The sequence below is a fragment of the Mobula hypostoma genome, chromosome 5 (genome assembly GCF_963921235.1).
Source record: "Mobula hypostoma chromosome 5, sMobHyp1.1, whole genome shotgun sequence".
In the NCBI taxonomy this organism is placed as follows: Eukaryota; Metazoa; Chordata; class Chondrichthyes; order Myliobatiformes; family Myliobatidae; genus Mobula; species Mobula hypostoma.
The window spans coordinates 4,828,899-4,851,069 of NC_086101.1; the positions used below are offsets into that span (position 1 = coordinate 4,828,899).

At 41.0% G+C, this 22,171-nt stretch overlaps 1 protein-coding gene across 1 annotated transcript in view; it reads left to right on the forward strand.

The window, feature by feature from the left end:
* atf6b (activating transcription factor 6 beta) overlaps positions 1 to 22,171 on the forward strand; it is a 156,080-nt gene that overhangs the window by 66,027 nt on the left and 67,882 nt on the right. The window contains exon 8 of the mRNA XM_063047913.1: positions 20,468 to 20,653. Within this exon, the coding sequence (XP_062903983.1) occupies positions 20,468 to 20,653 (186 nt within the window). The remainder of the gene's footprint in view (positions 1 to 20,467; positions 20,654 to 22,171) is intronic.

A 22,171-nucleotide genomic window follows, 5' to 3' on the forward strand; every position in this document is an offset into this window, starting at 1 on the left:
CTGCAAGAAAAAGTTTGTGAACCCTTTACAATGACCTGGTTTTCTGCATTAATTACTCATAAAATGTGGTCTGATCTTCATCTAAGTCATAATAGACAATCACAATCCTCCTAAACTGATAACGTACAAATAATTGTACTTCTCATGCCTTCATTGAACACATTGTTTAATCATTCACAGTCCAGGCTGGAAAAAGTTTGTGAACCCTTGTATTTAATAACTGGTAGAACCTCCTTCAGCGCAAATAACCTTCACCAAACTTTTCCTGTAGCTGCTGATTGGATTTGCACAACAGTGAGGAGGAATTGTAGACCATTCCTCCTTTAAAAAAAATTCATTTCAATTCATCAATATTTCTGGAATGCTTTGCATGAACAACCCTCTTCAGCTCATCTGGATTATGGTCTGGACTCTGACTTGGCCATTCCAAGACAGAAATTTCCTTCTTCTTAAGCCATTCTTTTGTTGATTTACTCTTGTCTTTCGGATCATTGCCTTGTTGCATCATCCAACTCCTACAAGCTTCAGGTGCCAGACTGCTACCCTGATATTCTCCTGTAAAATGCCTTGATACAATTTAGAATTCATTGTTCCCTCAGCGATTGAATTGAATTGACTTTATTTCTTACATCTTTACGTTATGTCTCCGTCTAAATGTGTTACGTGCAATCATAGTAATTTACAATAATTTATGATAAATAGAACAGCCAATGTGGCATAGAGATACACTCAAATCAGTGAGTTAATCAGTCTGACAGCCTGGTGGACGAAGCTGCCCGGAGCCTGGTGGTCCTGGCTTTTACACTGCAGTTTTCCGTATGGTAGCAGCTGGAACAGTTTGTGGTTGGGGTGACTCGTGTCCCCAATGATCCTTCGGACTCTTTTAACACACCTGTCTTTGTAAATGTCCTGAATCATGGGAAGTTCACAACAGGGCTGTCTGCACCACTCTCTGCAGAATCCTGCGATTAAGGGAGGTATAGTTCCCGTACCAGGCAGTGATGCAGCCAGTCAGGATGCTCTCAACTGTGCCCCTGTAGAAAGTTCTTAGGACTTGGGGCCCCATACCAAACTTCCTCAACCATCTGAGGTGAAAGAAGCGCTGTTGTGCCTTTTACACCACAAAGATGGTGTGTACAGACCATGTGAGGTCCTCGGTGATGTGGATGCCAAGGAACTTAAAGCTGTTCACCCTCTCAACCCCAGATCCATTGATGTCAGTAGGGGTTAGCCTGTCTCCATTCCTCCTGTTATCCACAACCAGCTCCTTTGTTTTTGCGACATTGAGGGAGAGGTTGTTTTCTTGACACCACTGTGGCAGAGAGATGACTTCTTCCCTGTAGGCCTAGGCCAATAGACAATAGGTGCAGGAGTAGGCCATTCGGCCCTTCGAGCCAGCACCGCCATTCACTGTGATCATGGCTGATCATCCACAATCAGTATCCAGTTCCTGCCTTATACCCATAACCTTTGATTCCACTATCTTTAAGAGCTCTATCCATCTCTTTCTTGAAAGCATCCAGAGACTTGGCCTCCATAGCCTTCTGGGGCAGAGCATTCCATATATCCACCACTCTCTGGGTGAAAAAGTTTTTCCTCAACTCTGTTCTAAATGACCTACCTCTTATTCTTAAACTGTGGCCTCTGGTTCTGGACTCCCCCATCAGCGAGAACATGCTTCCTGCCTCCAGCGTGTCCAATCCCTTAATAAACTTATATGTTTCAATAAGATCCCCTCTCAGCCTTCTAAATTGCAAAGTATACAAGCCCAGTCGCTCCAGTCTTTCAACATATGACAGTCCCGCCATCCCAGGAACTAACCTTGTGAACCTACGCTGCACTCCCTCAATAGCAAGAATGTCCTTCCTCAAATTTGGAGACCAAAACTGCACACGGTACTCCAGGTGTGGTCTCACCAGGGCCCTGTACAGCTGCAGAAGGACCTCTTTGCTCTTATACTCAATTCCCCTTGTTATGAAGGCCAGCATGCCATTAGCTTTCTTCACTGCCTGCTGTACTTGCATGCTTGCTTTCAGTGACTGATGTACAAGAACACCTAGATCTCGTTGTACATTGAGATTGTTTGTGTCTTCCCTAGTGAAGACAGATCCAAAGTACCTGTCCAACTCGTCTGCCATTTCCTTGTTCCCCATAATAAATTCACCCGTTTCTGTCTTCAAGGGCCCAATTTTGGTCTGAACTATTTTTTTTCATTTTCACATACCTAAAGAAGCTTTTACTATCCTCCTTTATATTCTTGGCTAGTTTACCTTCGTACCTCATTTTTTCTCCACGTATTGCCTTTTATTTACCTTCTGTTGCTCTTTGAAAGTTTCCCAATCCTCCGGCTTCCCACTCGTCTTTGCTATGTTATACTTCTTCTCTTTTATTTTTATACTGTCCACTACTTCCCTTGTCAGCCATGACCTCCCCTTAGAATCTTTCTTCCTCTTTGGAATGAACTGATCCTTCACCTTCTGCATTATTCCCAGAAACACTTGCCATTGCTGTTTCACTGTCATCCCTGCTAGGGTATTGTTCCATTGAACTTTGGCCAGCTCCTCCCTCATAGCACCATAGTTCCCTTTGTTCAACTGTAATACTGACACTTCCGAGTTTCCCTTCTCCCTCTCAAATTGTAGATTAAAACTTATCATATTATGGTCACTACCTCCTAATGGCACCTTTACCTCGAGGTCCCTGATCAAATCCGGTTCATTGCACAACACTAAATCTAGAATTGCGTTCTCTCTGGTAGGCTCCAGTACAAGCTGTTCTAAGAATCCATCTCAGAGGGACCCCACAAACTCCCTTTCTTGGGGTCCAGTACCAACCTGGGAGTTGGCTTGGAGTGAGAAGGGGGAGGAGGAGGCCGGCTGAGTTGGCTCGACTGGAAGCTGGCTGTGTTTTGCTTGATGCGTGAATGTGGTTTGGAACCTGTTGAGGGAAAGAGAGTGGGGAAGGAACGGAAATTGCTGGGAGGGGATCGTGTGGGTCCGGTAATGGTGGACAAGATAAGAGGCGGGGTTGAGGGAAAGAAAGCGGAGAAGGAGAGAGATAGAGACTTGGGACCAGAGGTAGGCAGCTGGGGAGAGGTGGATTATTGTGAAGGGAGAAATAAAGGGAATGAGGAGGTAGTGAGGGGTCGGATGAATAAAAACCAAGACAAAGGGAATAAAAGAATAAGAAATGATAGTGGAGAAAGCTCTGAAAGTGAGGAAGATGAACAAGCTCAGAGAGGAGGTGTTGTCATAATTAGGTTTAATGAGAAGGCTCAGGGACATATGAAGAAAATTAACCCGTTTGTGCTAACAACAACTCTGACAAATAAGGTAGGGGAAATAGTATTTGCAAAAGTCCTTAATGATAGCAACTTATTGGTAAGATGTGTGAATGAGGAACAACTTGAGAAAGCACTCAAGCTAAAAGAGATAGGAAAATTCAAGGTGGAATACACTGGGAGGGTGGGAGCACAAAACAGTGGTTGTAAAGGAGTGATCGCAGGGGTACCAATGAGTATAAATATGGAGGAGATAAAGAGGAATATCAAAGGAGGGAAAGTAATGAATGTTCAAAGACTGAAAACAACAAAGGAGGGAGTGAAAAAGGAAAGTGAATCAGTATTGATTGAATTTGAAGAAGAAAGAGTGCCAAGGAAGGTGTTCCTGGGTTTCATGAGTCACCCAGTAAGGGTGTATGTGCCAAAGCCACTGAGGTGCTATAATTGTCAAAGATTTGGACACGTGGCTACAAACTGTAAAAGGCAGAGGAGATGTGCTAGATGTGGGGGTGATCATGAATATGGAAAGTGCGGAACAGGAGTTCAACCAAAATGCTGCAATTGTGGAGGAGCTCATAATGTTGCATATAGTGGGTGTGAGGTTGTGAGACGGGAGACTAAAATTCAAGAAATAAGAGTGAAAAGAAAGATCACTTATGCAGAAGCTGTAAGAATGTCAAGAGAACAGAATAATGCTCCTAATGAACAGGGAGCAATAGGGATACGAGAGATGCAACAAAGAACAAATGACAGGATTTATGTAGACAAAAAGGCTCTAGTAACATTCATAGCAGGAGTGATTAATAGTACGGCTGAGGTAAAGTCAAAAAGTGACAAAATTCAGCTGGTGGTAAAAGCAACAGTAAACCATTTAGGGTTAGTAGGACTGACATGGGAGGAAGTGAGGGAGAACCTCAGTAATCAGTCAAGCCAGGAAGTGTCATGTGTTGGTTAATACTAATTATGGTGATTCTTTTACAATGGAATGCAAGGAGCTTACTGGCCAATAGCCAGGAATTCAAGCACTTTATTAAAGAAATGGTTGTAAAACCGGATGTAGTGTGTATTCAGGAAACTTGGTTAAAACCAACTTTAAACTTTGTGGTATATGGGTATACAATGATAAGGAAAGATAGAAATCTAGGGGGAGGAGGGGGTTGTGCTATGTTAATCAAGCAAGGTATACCATATAGGGTACTGGAAAAAGGAGATGATCAGGAATACATAGTGGTGGAAGTGTGGGAGAGAGGGGAGGGAGTGGTTATAATTAACTACTACAATCCATGTAAAAGGTTGGATTTGGACAGCCTATTAAAGATACAAGGACAAAACAGACATAAAGTAGTATGGTGTGCAGATTTCAATGCTCATAGCACAATATGGGGGGATCAGATTACAGATCCAAATGGAAAGGTAATTGAAGATTTGATGGAAGAAAGGGATTTGGTGTGTGTGAATGATGGTAGCGGCACAAGGATAGATATAACAACAGGAACTGAGTCAGTGTTAGATACTACGTTAGTGTCTAATACCTTGGCTGGCGTTAGTAACTGGGGAGTTTGGACTGCTTCAACAGTAGGCAGTGATCACTACCCAGTTTTGTGTTCAGTGGGTGAAAGAGTTGAAGTAAGACCAGGTGGCGGAACCCCAAAGTGGGTGTTTGAAAAAGCTGATTGGGGTAAGTTCCAGAAGTTGAGTGAAGAAGGGTTGACAAAGATTGATATTTCTGGAAATGCAGATAAATTAAACAGTCAGGTGACTTCAGCAATTATCATGGCAGCAGAAGGATCTATACCTAGGAGTAAAAATAGGATGAATAGAAAACTGGTACCATGGTGGACAGAGGAATGTTGTCAGGCTGTAAAAAACAGAAATGGAGCATTCAGGCTAGTTAAAAGAACCCATAATATGCAGCATTTGGTTCAATATAAGAAAGCACAGGCAGTGGTGAGAAGAACTATACGTCAAGCTAAAAGGGCAAGTTGGAGGAGTTTTTGCAACAAGGTAGGAAGAACAACACCTGTGAGAGAGATATGGGGAATGATTAAGAGGATGGGAGGAGATAGAAGGGAATGGGAATATCCAGTAATGATATCTGAGGAGGAAACTGCAGTCTCCAGTAGGGATGAGGCTGAGGTCATGGCCAAGTCATTTGTACTGATACCCAGTTCAGAAAATTTGTCTGAAGAAGGGAGAAGAAGAAGGAAAAGAATAATGAGCCAACACCCAGGTGTGTTAAGCAGGAGGGAAGGAACAGATATAATTGATGATCCATTTACATTAGCAGAAATGGTGAGAGCAATAAAGAGATCGAGACCAACCTCCCCAGGGAAAGATCTGATATGCTCTGTGATGCTAAAAAATCTAGGAGAAGGAGCGCTCTTGAAGTTGCTGCATTTTTATAACAGAGTGTGGGAGGAGGGAAGATTACCAAGTGCATGGAAAGAAGCAGTAGTAATTCCAATAAGGAAGCCTGGCAAGGATCTGTCAAAACCCACTAGCTACAGACCAATTGCATTAACATCAAGTATATATAAGATAATGGAAAGGATGATAACAGAAAGGTTATCATATGAGCTTGAGAAAAGGGGAATGCTGGCAAGTTATCAGAGTGGTTTTAGAAAGGGAAGGAATTCTATGGACTCAGTGATTATGTTAGAGACTGAAATAAGGAAGGCCCAGGCAAATAGAGAGTCAGTAGTGGCAGTGTTCTTTGGCATTGAAAAAGCCTATGATGTGATGTGGAAGGAAGGATTATTAATTAAACTGCACAAGTTGGGGGTTGGTGGGAGAGTTTTTAATTGGATTAAAGATTTTTTGTTTGGTAGAAAAATTCAAGTTCGGATTGGATCAGAATTATCAAAACAGTACATAGTGGAAAATGGCACCTCAAGGTAGTGTGATTAGCCCGTTACTTTTCATCATTATGATCAATGATGTCTTCACAAAGGTACCAGTGGATATAGGTAGGTCACTGTTTGCGGATGATGGGGCCTTGTGGAAAAGAGGCAGGAACATGGACCATATAATCAGGAAACTACAAGAAGCAATTGAAGTGGTGGAGTGGGTTATGATTGGGGATATAGATTTTCAGTAGAAAAAAACTCAAACTGTATTTTTTTTTACCAGGAAAAGAGTTGAGGTAGGGAAGAAGTTAAGAATGTATGGGGTTGAATTAGAAAGGGTTGCATCATTTAAATTTCTGGGAGTTATATTTGATTCACGATTAACATGGACAGACCACATCAGGAAAGTTGAGGAGAAATGTAAAAAAGTAATAAATGTGATGAGATGTTTGACTGGTAGGGAATGGGGAGCAAGTTGTTCAGCTTTGAAGAGAATGTATGTGGCTTTAGTAAGATCTGTATTGGATTATGGAAATATAGTATATGGATCAGCAGCTAGGTCTCTTATAAGGAAACTGGATGTGATTCAGGCTCAGGCCTTGAGAGTGTGCAGTGGGGCTTTTAAAACGTCACCAGTGTCAGCCCTACAGGTAGAAATGGGAATAATGCCTTTGGAACTAAGAAGGATGCAACTGATGGCAAACTACTGGGCTAACTTGCAGGGGCACAATGATGCTCACCCTACTAAAGGAGTTTTGCAGGAGTGCTGGGAAAATGGGAGGTTTCAGAGGGATACCTTTAGTCGGGTAGGGAACGATATCGCGAAAGAATGTGGAGTGTTTGATCTGAGGATAAGTCCTTCAGTAGTTTATCCGGTTGTAGCTCCATGGAAGCTTGTATGGCCTGACATAGACTGGCATTTGTTAGAGGTAAAAAGGAAAGAAAGATATAAAACAGATTTGGTAAATGCATTTAACTGTCACGTGATGGAAAAGTATAGTGATTATACTCACATTTATATGGATGGTGCGAAGGAACCTGAAACAGGAGTGACAGGGTTTGGGGTGGTTATACCAGCAAAAGAAATTGGAATCAGCAGAAGAACATCTAATAAGTTAGGGGTATTTACAGTGGAGATGCTGGCAGTGTTGGTTGCGTTGCAATGGGTGCAGAAAGCCAGACAAGCCAAAGCATTGATATGTTCAGATTCATCTTCAGTTCTAGCAAGTTTAAGATCTTTTCACACAAACAGTTGGCAAGATGTACTTTATGAAGTCCTTCAGTTAGTTACAAGAATTGCAAATCAGGGAGGTCAGGTAAAATTTCTATGGATTCCAGCACATGTAGGGGTGAAGGGGAATGAGAGGGTGGATGAGTTGGCAAAGAGGGCGTTAAAGAAAGAAAATGTGGAAATACACATTAGTATCAGTAAAGCAGAGGTTAAGTGTGTAATCTGGGAAAAAGTCAACCGAATGTGGCAAGAAAGATGGGACAGGGAGGGGAAAGGGAGGCATTTATATCAAATACAAAAGAGTGTTGCAGTTACTAGGGTAGGTAATGGAAACAGAAGAGAGGAAATTGTGTGGACTAGGTTAAGGCTGGGGCACTGTGCATTAAACAAAACATTGAAAATGATAAGGAAACACCAGACAGGATTGTGTGAGGAATGTCAGGAAGAGGAGTCAGTAGAACTTGTAGTTCTGTGTTGCAGGAAGTATGGGATACAGAGAGAGATGATGAGAAATAAATTAAGGGAGTTGGGGATGCAGGAATTCACATTAAAAGGGTTGCTGGGCATGGGTGAGAGAGCACAAGTCTGGGTATTTTTAGTGTTTTTAAGGGGTACAGGGGTTTTTTATAGAATATGATGAATAAACAGGAATAGGATACTAGGATGGTCAAAGATGGGAGGGTGAAGTGCAGGTTTGTGTGTGTGAGTGAGTGAGATTGGGTGAAGGGATTTAGAATGTATGTCTAGTGCACATTCTGGAGCAGAGGGTGGAACTTAATGCACCATTAAGCTGGATGCCAACCGCCGTAAAACAAGATACAGACAGACAGTACCAACCTGATTCCTCCAGTCTACCTGCATGTTGAAATCCCCCATAACAACTGTAGCATTACCTTTGCTACATGCCAATTTTAACTCTTGATTCAACTTACACCCTACATCCAGACTACTGTTTGGGGGCCTGTAGATAACTCCCATTAGGGTCTTTCTACCCTTAGAATTTCTCAGTTCTATCCATACTGACTCTACGTCTCCTGATTTCATGTCCCCCCTCGCAAGGGACTGAATATCATTCCTCACCAGCAGAGCCACCCCACCCGCTCTGCCCATCAGTCTGTCCTTTCGATAGGATGTATATCCTTGAACATTCAATTCCCAGGCCCTGTCCACTTGAAGCCATGTCTCTGTTATTCCCACAACATCATACTTACCAATTTCCAACTGTGCCTCAAGCCCATCCACTTTATTTCTTATACTCCGTGCATTCATATACAATACTTTTAATTCATTACTCCCCTCACCTCCCATATCAATTCCTGTTTCACTTGGCCATACTGTACGTATTGGCCACCTCGTTATTGTTTGAGATTAGGCCAATCAATGTAGTGTTGTCGGCAAATTTAATGAGCAGATTGGAGCTGTGGGTGGTGACACAGTCATGGGTATACAGAGGGTGAAGGAGGGGATTTAGTACACCGCCCTGAGGGGCTCCTTTGTTGAGAGTCAGAGGGGTGGAGGTGAGGGAGCCCACTCTTACCACCTGCCAGCGATCTGACAGGAAGTCCAGGATCCAGCTGCACAAGGCCGAGGTCTCTGAGCTTCTTGTTGATCCTGGATGGAACTATGGTGTTGGATACTGAACTGTAGTCCAAGAACAGCATTCTCACATAGGCATCCTTCTTCTCCAGATGTGTAAGGACGGTATGTAGAGTAGTGGCTATTGCGTCGTCTGTCGATCGGTTGTGTTGATAGGCAGATCGTAGGAGGTCCAGTTTGGGTGGTAGCAAGCTGCAGATGTAATCTCTGACCAGCCAGGAGTGCGACAGGACACCTGTTGTTTAAGTTGTCCAGGCCCTGAGACGACAAAGCAGCCCCAAACCATGATGCTCCTTCCACCAAGCTTCACATTTGGGATGAGGTTTTGGTGTTGGTGTGCAGTGCCCTTTTTCCTCCAAACATAGCAGTGTGCATTTCTGCCAAAAAGTTCAACTTTTGTCTCATCTGTCCATAGAACGTTGTCCCAGAAGTGTTGTAGTACATCCAGGTGGTCTTTTACAAACTTGAGACGTGCAGTAAGATTTTTTTTTGGAGAGCAATGATTTCCTCTGTGGTGTCCTTCCACGAACACCATTCTTGTTCAGTGTTTTTCTTATCCTGGACACATGAACAGAGACTTTAGCAAGTTCTAGAGATTTTCTGCAGGTCTTTTACTGTTACCCTTGGGTTCTTTTTCACCTCCTTTCAGCATTGCATGTTGTGCATTTGGTGTGACCTTTGCAGGATGCCCACTCCCAGGGAGAGTAGCAACAGTACTGCGTCTCCTCCATTTGGAGACAGTTTCTCTTACTGTGGGCTGATGAACACTCGGGTCTTTAGAAATGCCTTTGTGGCCTTTTCCAGCTTCATGCACCTCTACAATTATTCTTCTAAGGTCCTCTGAAAGTTGTTTTGATCGAGGCATGGTGTACATAAACAGATCTCTCTTGAGAAGAGCAGGCTCTGTCAGTAACCTGACTTTGTGTGTCTTTTTTATAGGTCAGTGCATCTCTACAACCCACACCTCCAATCCCATCTCATTGATTAGATCACCTGATTCCAAATAGCTTTTGTAGAAAGCATTACTCCAGATGTTCACATACTCTTTTGAACCTAGGCTGTGATTGTTTAAATGGTGCACTCAGTATTGATGAGAAGAAATACAATTGTTTGTGTTAGTTTAGGCAGATTGTCTATTATTGTGACTTAAATGAAGATCAGACTATATTTTGAGTAATTTATGGAGTAAACTAGGTAATTGCAAAGGATTCACAAACCCTTTGTTGCAACTATTAGGTAGTTAAATTAAAAATAGTGCAAAAACAGAAATAATAAAAAAGTGCAGTAGTGTTTGTGGGTTCAGTGTCCATTTGGAAATCAGATGGCAGAGGGGAAGAAGCTGTTCCTGAATCGCTGAGTATGTGCCTTCATACTTCTGTACCTCCTTCCTGACAGTAACAGTGAGAAGAGAGCATGTCCTGGGTGTTGGGGATCCTTAATAATGGACGTTGCTTTTCTGAGGCGCTGCTCCTTGAAGATGTCTTGAACACTATGGAGGCTAGTACCCATGATGGAGCTGACGAATTTTACAACCTTCTGTAGCTTCTATGCAGTGCCCCCCACCATGCCAGTCGGTGATGCAGCCTGTCAGAATGTTCTCCACAGTACATCTGTTGAAGTTTTCAAGTGTTTTAGGTGGCAAACCAAATCTCCTCAAACTCCTGGTGAAATATAGCTGCTGCCTTGCCTTCCTTTCTTTCTTTTTAAATCTTTTTATTGAGTAAGTATACAAAAAAGGTAAGCCATATAAACATTAATACAATGTTAAAGTATAATAAAATTCCAAAAGGTATCAATACCAAAAAAAATACTACAATGTAATTTAAACATGAGACCAAAATAACATAATAGTATACTAAATTTTATATATATCAATGGAAAAAAAGAAAAAAAAAACCCAAAAAAAAAACCCACCGTGCAACTAACTAAAAGCAAAGCAAAGCAATGGGCTAACTTGAAACCAAACAGAGTTAAACTTAAAATCACGTCCTCAATCCCGACCTCCATTAAAAAGTGAAAAAAAAAACAAGAAGGGTAAATATTACATTAAATGAAAATATCGAATAAAAGGTCCCCAAATCTGTTCAAATTTAAATGAAGAATCATAAAGGTTACTTCTAATTTTCTCCAAATTCAAACATAAAATCGTCTGAGAAAACCAAAAAAAGGTAGTTGGAGCATTAAGCTCTTTCCAATGTTGTAAAATACATCTTTTCGCCATTAAAGTAAGAAAAGCAATCATTCTACGGGCTGAAGGGGAAAGATTACTAGAAATTTTAGGTAGTCCAAAGATAGCAGTAATAGGGTGAGGAGAGATATCTATATTTAATACCTTAGAAATAATATTAAAAATATCTCTTCAAAAAGTTTCCAAAGTAGGGCAAGACCAAAACATATGAGTTAAAGAGGCTATCTGCCCTGAACATCTGTCACAGAAAGGATTAATATGCGAGTAAAAACGCGCTAACTTATCTTTGGACATATGTGCTCTATGAACCACTTTAAATTGAATTAGGGAATGTTTAGCACAAATAGAGGAAGTATTAACTAATTGTAAAATCTGCCCCCAATCATCCACAGAAATGGTAAGCCCCAATTCCTGTTCCCAATCTACCCTAATCTTATCAAATGGAGCTTTCCTAAGTTTCATAATAATATTATAAATCATAGCCGATGCACCTTTCTGACATGGATTGAGGTTAATTATCGAATCTAAAATATATGTAGGAGGAAGCATTGGAAAGGAAGAAAGTATAGTACTTAGGAAATTTCTAACTTGTAAATATCTAAAAAAATGTATTCTTGATAAGTTATAATTTATTAGATAATTGTTCAAAAGACATAAGGGAACCATCTAAAAATACATCCAAAAACCGTAAAATACCCTTAGTCTTCCAAGTTTGAAAAGCGCGATCCGTAAAGGAGGGAGGAAAAAATATATTACCTAAAATAGGAATCGCTAACCCGAATTGATTAAGATCAAAAACTTTTCTGAATTGAAACCAAATGCGCAAGGCATATTTAACTATCGGGTTAGAGACCTGCTTAAGGCGCTTCGAATCAAAAGGGAGAGAGGAGCCTAAAATAGAGCCAAGTGTATAACCCTGAACAGATTGTAATTCCAATGCTACCCATTTAGGAATAGATAGTATGTCCTGGTCAAATAACCAAAATTTCATATGTCGAATATTAATAGCCCAATAATAGAATCTAAAGTTAGGTAATGCTAAACCTCCATCTCTCTTAGCTTTCTGTAAATGTATTTTACCCAGTCTCGGATTCTTATTCTGCCAAATAAATGAAGAAATTTTAGAGTCAACTTTATCAAAGAAAGATTTTGGAACGAAAATTGGTAATGCCTGAAACACATATAAAAATTTTGGCAAAAAAAACATCTTAACTGCATTAATACGACCAATCAAAGTTAAATATAAGGGAAACCATTTAGATGAAAGTTGAGCAATATGGTCTATTAATGGTAAAAAGTTAATCTTAAATAAATCTTTGTATTTACAAGTAATTTTAATCCCAAGATATGAAAAATAATTATTAATCAATTTAAATGGAAATTTATAATATAAGGGAAGATGTTTATTAATCGGAAAAAGTTCACTCTTACTAAGATTTAATTTATAACCTGAGAAAAAAACAAATTGTGCTAATAACTCTAAAACAGCAGGAATAGATTTCTCAGGATTAGAAATATATGAAAGTAAATCATCAGCATAGAGTGATAATTTATGGGACTTTAATCCCCGAGTTATCCCAGTAATATTTGAAGATTCTCGAATAGCAATTGCAAGAGGTTCTAATGCAATATCAAATAATAGGGGACTAAGAGGACAGCCTTGTCGAGTACCACGAAAGAGAGGAAAAAAAGGTGAGTTTAAAGAGTTAGTACAAACCGAGGCTACAGGGGAATGATATAACAGTTTAATCCAGAATATAAATTTCAAGCTAAAATTAAACATTTCAAGCACCTTAAATAAATAAGGCCATTCTACTCTATCAAAAGCTTTCTCGGCATCTAAAGAAATAACACACTCAGGAACATTTTGTGAGGGAGTATAAACGATATTTAACAATGTACGAATATTATAAAAAGAGTAACGACCTTTAATAAAACCCGTTTGGTCTTCCGAAATAATAGAAGGAAGTACTTTTTCTAGTCTATTTGCTAATAACTTAGAAAAAACTTTAGAATCAACATTTAATAAAGATATTGGTCTATAAGATGCACATTGAGCAGGGTCTTTATCCTTCTTTAGTATTAGAGAAATTGATGCTCTATTAAAAGATTCAGGAAGTTTACCAAGTTTCAGAGAAGCCTCAAAAACCCTCCAGAGCCAAGGAATCAATAAAGAAGCAAAACATTTATAAAATTCAACGGTAAACCCATCCGGGCCAGGAGCTTTCCCCAGATTCATAGAAAAAATAACATTCTTAATCTCATCCATTGTAATGGAGGTATCTAATAAAGAAGACATATCCTGTGAAATCTGAGGGAAGTCTAACTTATCTAAAAAATCATTCATATATTTAGAATCTCGAGAAGACTCTGATTGATATAAAGAAGAATAAAAATCACAAAAGGTTTGATTAATCCCCACATGATCCAGTATCAATCGATCATTTTGGTTATAAATCTGATTGATTTGAGATTTAACATAATTAGATTTCAATTGATTAGCCAGCAGCTTGCCAATTTTGTCACTGTGAACATAAAAGTCACTTCTTGTTTTCTTTAATTGGTTTACAATCGAGGACGAGAGTAGTAAACTGTGTTCCATTTGAAGTTCAGTTCTTTGTTTGTATAACTCCTCAGAAGGAGCCATAACATATTTCTTATCAATTTCTTTAATCTTGTCCACAATTACCATCTCCTCCTGCTTCTGTTTCTTCCTCAAAGCAGCAGAATACGAAATAATCTGACCCCGAATATAGGCTTTAAAAGTGTCCCAAAGAGTGTTAACCGAAATATCTTCTGTATGGTTAATTGTAAAAAAAAAGCTCAATCTGTTGATTCATAAAATTAACAAAGTCCGAGTCCTGAAGCAACAGCGAATTAAAACGCCATTGTCTATTATTTGGTATGTTGGCAATAATTTTAATAGAAAGCTTAAGTGGAGCATGATCCGAAATGGTTATAGAATCATAATCACATTTAATCACTGAAGGAATAAGACGAGAATCAATAAAAAAATAATCAATTCTTGAATAGGAATGATGAACATGTGAAAAAAAGGAAAAATCTTTTTCCTGAGAATGCAGAAAACGCCGAATGTCCGTCGACCCAGAATCAGAAAGGAAAAAATTAATCAAATTTGCAGATTTATTAGGTAAGGTCCGTAAAGGAGCCGAACGGTCCAAAGCTGGAGACAAACAGGTATTAAGATCTCCGCCCCAGATCAATGAAAACTCGTTCAAATTCGGAAACTGATTAAACAATGATTTATAAAATTCCGGACAATCCATATTAGGAGCATAAACATTAACCAAAACTACTTTCTTATTAAATAGTACACCACTAACCAATAAAAATCTACCATTCGGATCAGAAATAATATCCTGTTGTATAAAAGTAACTGAGGAATCAATAAAAATAGAGACGCCTCGAATCTTAGCATTGGAGTTCGAATGAAATTGTTGACCCTTCCAGAATTTGAAAAAACGTAGTCTGTCCCCCCTCCGTACATGGGTCTCTTGTAAAAATAAAATTTGTGCTTTAAGTCTCCGGAACACTTTAAAAACTTTTTTCCTTTTAATAGGATGATTAAGACCGTTAGTATTCCAGGAGACAAAATTAATAATAGACTCCATAAATCCTAAAGTCAACCCACAACAAGGAGGATTGACGATAGGCGCGACCCACAAACCCGGAGAGGAAACAGAACATACGAAAGATACCGGGAAAAAGGACGCAACCAGTACTTCAATAATGTATATAGCCCAAAGAGAAACAAACTAAAACGTGAAGCCCCTCCCACCACCCCACCCCAAGACCCCAAGGCAAAATCTAAAGCAGACCCGCCCGAAAGAAGCAAGCGCTAAAACTACCCCCATGACTTCCGGTATACGCTCCCTAAAAAAAAAGGTATAAATATGAAAAAGATCAGCTAATTGTAAAACAGTAAAAAAAGTAAAAAAAAGGTAGCTCAATTAAAATACACACACAACAGAACAAAAGCCAGAAAATATATATTAAAAAAAACCACAATAAACCCTAAAGTAGTTATAAAAAGCAAAACAGAATAAAATTTTTTAAAAAACTACAAAATTTAAGGCCACACAGGAAATATGTAAGATGACAAAAAGGAAGTAACCACCCAGAATCCCCTGGGAAAAGAAAGAAATGACGCAGTTGAAAAGAAAGTTTAGCAACCATATTAAGAAATCAAAAATAAACTTTTCTGCCCAAATAGGGCACGAAAAAGTTAAAACCAACCAATTCACAGCCTCCGATCAACGGAGATAATTAAAAAAGATAGCAATTAAGATGTTGAAGGTGAAAGTTGATCCAGATAACTCTGGGCATCCGATGGAGAATCAAAAAAACGAAGGACTCCATCTGACATGCGAATCCTTAGACGTGCAGGGTACAGCAACGCTGGTCTTAAATCCATCTTATAGAATTCCGACATCACAGATCTGTAGCGAACCCGTTGGTCCCAGATTGGTTTACTGAAATCTTCCACGAATCGGAACCTAAGATCCGAAAAATCGATGAAACCTTTAGATCGAGCAAATCGAAACAGTCTCTCCTTGTCTTGAAAGTAATGAAAACGTAAGATAACATGCCTAGGTCTATCTGACCTAGACGAGTATGATGGGATTCTGTGAACACGATCCAGTAGCGGTGGTTGGTCAGGAAATACAGTAGGGAATGCATCTTTTAAAAGTTGAGAGAAGTATTTCATGGGGTTGTTAGATTCTACAGCTTCCCGCACCCCAATCATTCGTAAATTCTGCCGTCGCATTCTAGATTCCAAGTCAGAGTTTTTAAAAGTCAGAAAGTCAAGTTTCTTCTTCATTACATTAATTGCTTCCTCGATTTTCCCCATCTTAAGCTCACTTTGTTGCGCGAATTTTTGAAGATCAGATATAGCCGACTGATGTTCCGCAATAAATGTTTGCATCTTATCAATTGAATCGGCAATTTTCTGAAGATTAGTTGAGATTTCCGTATGAATCAAGTCTTTAACAGAGACTGCAATTTCCGTACGAATCACCTCCCTAACAGAGGTTGAAATTTCCCTCTGAATTAACTCCGATATAGCTCTCAAAGTCACCGGTGATTCAGTCGGGGGGAGATCCGTAGCTTTCGGTTTAACCGGAGGTTTACCATCCTTGCCATTTTTCCCGTTCTTAGACATAGCAGATCTAAGTATCATCCAGTTGTCGGAGAATTCAGTTTAATTCAAAGTATTGTAAGAGTTGATGCCTTAATGGTTAATTAAAGTATAGCTGACCATAGAGAAAAAAAACTCAGAGGTAATGGAGCGAGTCAAGAACGCGACTTCACTCCATGAGCACTACCGGAAGTCCCCGCCTTGCCTTCCTTGTGGCTGCATTAATATGTTGGGACCAAGTTAGATCATTAGAGATATTGACACCCAGGGATTTGAAATTGCTCACTCTCTCCACTTCTGATCCCTCTGTGAGGATTGGTTTATGTTCCCTCATCCTACCCTTTCTGAAGTTCACAATCAGCTCTTTGGTCTTACTGATGCTGAGTGCAAGGTTGTATTGCGACACTGCTCAACTAGCTGGTAGATCTTGCTCCTGTACACCCTCTCAACTCCATCTGAGATTCTGCCAACAATGGTTGTATCATCAGCAAATTTATAGATGGCATTTGAGCTCTGACTAGCCACATAGTCATGGGTATAGAGAGAGTAGAGCAGTGGGCTAAGCCCACATCTCTGAGGTACGCCAGTGTTGATTGTCAGCAAGGAGGCGATGTTATTACCAATCCACACAGATGGTGGTCTCCTGGCTAGGAAGTCGGGGATCCAATTGCAGAGGGAAGTACAGAGGCCCAGGTTCTGTAGCTTTTCGATCAGGATTGTGGGAATGAACAGCATCCTGACACAGGTGTTTGTATTGTCCAGATGATCGAGGGCTGCATGAAGAGCCATTGAGATTGTGTCTGCTGTAGACCTATTGTGGCAAAAGGCAAATTGCAATGGGTCTAGGTCCTTGCTGAGGCAGGAGTTGATTCTAGTGTTACGTACACCATAGCGGGTTAAAGAACCAGCAGAAATGGAACACACCTTTTAACTAATTCTATTCTATTAGTAACTACCCAAAACAGTAATATATAACCAAATAAATCAAACAGGTTAACAGAGATTATGTGTAAATATAAAAGCCAAGTTTCTTCATGCTTAGGTGGTAATTGGATACAGTCTTATGATGGAATGTAAGATAGTTCAGTTCAATGCTCAGGTTAATTAATGAGAGATATTTGTAATCCAAAAGGTGAATGTTGTGAGAAGGCAATTCACGTCGATATTCCACAGATTCCACGACAGCAATACAAAATAACAATAGCAGTAGGTTTTCTCTCCGAAGTTGTTCCGCTCCACACACGAAGTATCACCGACAGTGATCTTCAACGAATATCCTTTCAACACAAGTGGTACCACACCCGAACTCAGCTACGGGACTTCTCAAAGTGGTGGCCACAGGATACTCCAACAAAATCCATGTTTGGATTATCACCAACAGTAGTCTATCACTGAGGTACCGTCTTCAAGTGGTAAAACTACCCACCCAGGCAAGGATTGTCACACACAGGTAGTTTCCACACAAGGTTACCCCAAGCACACAACTGTGCTAGCCACTTATCCAATTCCATGACATATGAAATAACTCCAACAGTGATTTGCCACAGGGGTGCCTTTCTTCAGTGAACTACCACACCCAAACAAGGGTAACACACACGTATTCACAAAGGTTGTCCCCTCACCAGAGAACCCACTCTTGTGGATTAACTACGTGACAGTCACACCTTCGTATTCGAATGGAACTCAAACTCTCCCTTACGGGCTACTTAGAGAGAGGGTCCAAACAGTGACCTCTTTGTCACTAGGTTTCTTCTGTTTCAAACCTTCCTCTCCCCTCTTCTCTTCCTTTAAAGTCACTGAATGTGACCACAAAAAGGAGACCGTCTTCTGTGGTAAAGTTATCAACCCAGGCAAGAGTTGGACACTAATAACTTCCCACTGGTCACACCTTTTCCACACTGAGAGCCACTGATCGATTCACCTGACCGATCCTCCAAAAACCCACCTTTCTGTGGGCACACGAAGCTCATCCAGTGTCCAAAACCCTGTGTGTCTGTCTAACAACCAGCTGACCTTGTATTTATCTCAGTATGCTAACACCAGCCGTCCATCAAATAACGCTGCCCTCGGTTACCATGACGACTCACGAGCTGCTCGTTGTGCTCTCTCTCTCTTTCCATGGCAACCCAGAAGCGGAAGGCAGTAGTCAGTGTCCTTGTAAAAGTGTAAACATGAGCAGAAAGGCAGACTCCTCCCTTCTCTCTGTCAGCAGAAATCCAAAAGTTAGTCTCAGTTCTCTCTTGTGCCTTAAAGTGACAGTCCACAGCAAAAAGGAACCCTAGGGGTACATAACACGAGCCACGAGCAACCCCTCAAAGCATTTCCATAAGACCATAAGATATAGAAGCAGAATCAGGCCATTTGTCCCATTGAGTCTGCTCTGCTGTTTCATCCTCTCAGCCCCAAGCTCCTGCCTTCTTCCTGTATCCCTTCATGTCCTGACCAATCAAAAATCTGCCTTAAATGTACATAAAGACTTGGCCTCCACAGCTGCCTATGGCAAAGGCTTCCACAGATTCAGCACTGTCTGGCTAAAGAAATTCCTCGTCATCTCCATTCTAAAAGGACACCCTTCTATTCCTGAGGCTGTGTCCTCTGGTCTTAGATTCCCCCACCATCGGAAACATCCTGTCCACATCCACTCAATCAAGGCTTTTCAATAATCAATATGATTTAATGAGATCCTCTTTCATTCTTTAGAATTCTAGTGAATACAGCCCCAGAGCCATAAAATGTTCTTCATATGACAAGCCATTCAATCCTGGAATCATTCTGATGAATCTCCTTTGAACCCCCTTGAGTTTCAGCACATCCTTTCTAAGATAAGAGGACCAAACCTGCTCACAACACTCCAAGTGAGGCCTCACCAGTACTTTATGAAGTTTCATTACATCCTTGCTTTTATGTTCTAGTCCTTTTGAATTGAATGCTAACATTGCATTTGCCTTCCTCACCACAGACTCAACCTGCAAGTTAACACTTAGAGAATTCTGCACAGGACTCCCAAGTCTCTTTGCACCTCAGTTTTTTGTATTTTCTCTCCATTTAGAAAATAGTCAACTATTTCATTTCTTCTACGAAGGTGCATGACCACACACTTCATGACACTGTATTCCATATGCCTTTTCTTTGCCCATTCTCCTAATCTGTCTAAGTCCTTCTGTAGCTTCTCTACTTTTTCAAAACTACCTGCCCCTCCACCTATCTTCATATTGTCTGCAAACTTTTCAACAAAGCCATCAATTCCATGATCCAAATCATTGACGTATGATGTAAAAAGAATCTGTCCCAACACAGACTCCTGTGGAACACCACTAGTCACTGGCAACCAGCCAGAAAAGGCTCCCTTTAGTCCCACTCTTTGCTTCCTGCCAGTCAGTCACTGCTTTATCCATGCTAGGATCTTTCCTGTATCACCCTGGGCTGGTAGCTTGTGAAGCAGCCTTGTGTGATACCTTGTCAAAGAACTCCTGAAACTCCAAGCACAGTACACAACATCAACCAATTCTCCTTTGTCTATCCTGCTTGTTATTTCTTCAAAGAATTCCAACAGATTTGTCAGGCAAGATTTTCCTTCGAGGAAACCATGCTGACTACAGCCTATTTTATCATATGCCTCCAAGTACCCTGAGACCTCATCCTTATTAATCATCTGCAACATCATCCCAACCGGTGAGGTCAGACTAACTGGCCTGTAGTTTCTTTCCTTCTGACTCTCTTACTTCTTGTAGAGTGGAGTGACATTTGCGTTTTCTAGTCTTCCAGTGCCACTCCAGAATCTAGCAACTCTTGAAAGATCGTTACGGTAGATGTGAGTGCTACTGGACGATAATCATTAAGGCAGCTCACACTACTCTTCTTGGGAACTGCTGTAATTCCTACCTTTTTGAAGCAGGTGGGAACCTGCTCTCGAGAGTTCATTTTGCCAAATCCTTCGGGATATCACAAAAACGGCAGATCGTTCAGATGGTTCGAAAGCACAACTCCCAAAGGGAATTTACAGGCTGTGGAGTGCAGTGATCATAGTGCAGAAAAAGTACATTTATTAGAATGGTTTGTAGCTTTGTTAGCTGCCCACAAAACATCACATCTTGCCAGCACTATCTTGGGCTGGTGGGCTTGATTCCTGGCTCTCGGTTGTTCATGCATTGCTTCCTCTCCATAGATAAAGCTGCTGAAACGTCAGCAGCGGATGATCAAGAACCGGGAGTCGGCCTTCCAGTCTCGCAAGAAGAAGAAGGAGTACCTGCAGGGTCTGGAGAGCAAGCTGCGCGAGGCACTCAGTGAGAACGAGAAGCTCAAGCGGGAGAACACGCTGCTGAAGAAGAAACTGGACAGCATTGTTTCAGAGGTGAGGCTTGAGCCAAAACCATAAGTCCCGTCCTGTTCTGCTTCTCCGCTCGTCCTCTGTTCCACCCCACCACCAGTATCTTGTAGTTAATATCCTTAAATCTTTGCAGATTAGATTATTAGATTAGATTATGAAGACACATAGTCCTCTTTTATTGTCATTTAGTAATGCATGCATTAAGAAATGATACAATATTTCCTCCGGTGTTATATCACAAAACACAGGACAGACCAAGACTGGAAAAACTGACAAAACCACATAATTATAACATATAGTTACAACAGTGCAACAATACCATAACTTGATGAAGAAGTCCATGAGCACAGTAAAGTTCAAAGTCTCTCAAATGTCCCACATCTCACGCAGACGGGAGAAGGAAGAAAAACTCTCCCTGCCATACCTGACCACGGTCCGACTCTGAGTCATCCGAAAACTTCGAGCTCTGATCAGCTCTCTGACACCAAGTACTGAGCTCCATCTCTGTCCGAACGATTCGACCTCCTTCTCGGTGGCCAAAGCAGGCAAGGCCGGGGATTTTGAGGCCTACCCTCCGAAAGATTCCCAACCACGCAGTAACGACAGCAGTGAACGGGCATTTCAGAAATTTCACCAGAATTTCACACACACTCTGTGCTTTCATGTCCATCTCCATCAAATCAGAATTGTCCATGGCCCCTATTTAACGGATACGATATCATTTTTCACTGGAGGGCTGCGCTGCCATTTTCACTACCGGGAAACCAGAGCAAAACAAACACAGACACGCACACAGACACACACGCACAGAGACACAGACACAGACAGGACATACACAGACACACACACTGACACAGACGCACACACACACTCACTCTCTCTCACACAAGCCTTATCTGTGTAATACAGCAGTGAGATGAGCACACAGACAGAGACACACAGACAGACACACACACACACACACACACACACACACACTTTATCTGTGTAATACAGCAGTGAGATGAGCACACAGACAGACACACACACAAACAGACACGCACACAGACAGACAGACACAAAGACACACACAAACTAACCTTATCTGTGTAATACAGCAGTGAGATGAGCACACAGACAGAGACACACAGACAGACACACACACAAAGACACACACACACACACACACACACACACACACACACACACACTAACCTTATCTGTGTAATACAGCAGTGAGATGAGCACACAGACACACACAGACAGACAGACACAAACACACACACACACACACACACACACACACACACACACACACACTAACCTTATCTGTGTAATACTGCAGTGAGATGAGCACACAGACAGAGACACACACACACACACTAACCTTATCTGTGTAATACAGCAGTGAGATGAGCACACAGACAGAGACACACACACACACACACACACACACACTAACCTTATCTGTGTAATACAGCAGTGAGATGAGCACACAGAAGTTATATCAGCTTCAATCTAAATTCCACAGATTCTCCACCCTCGTATTCAGTGGCTGCGCCA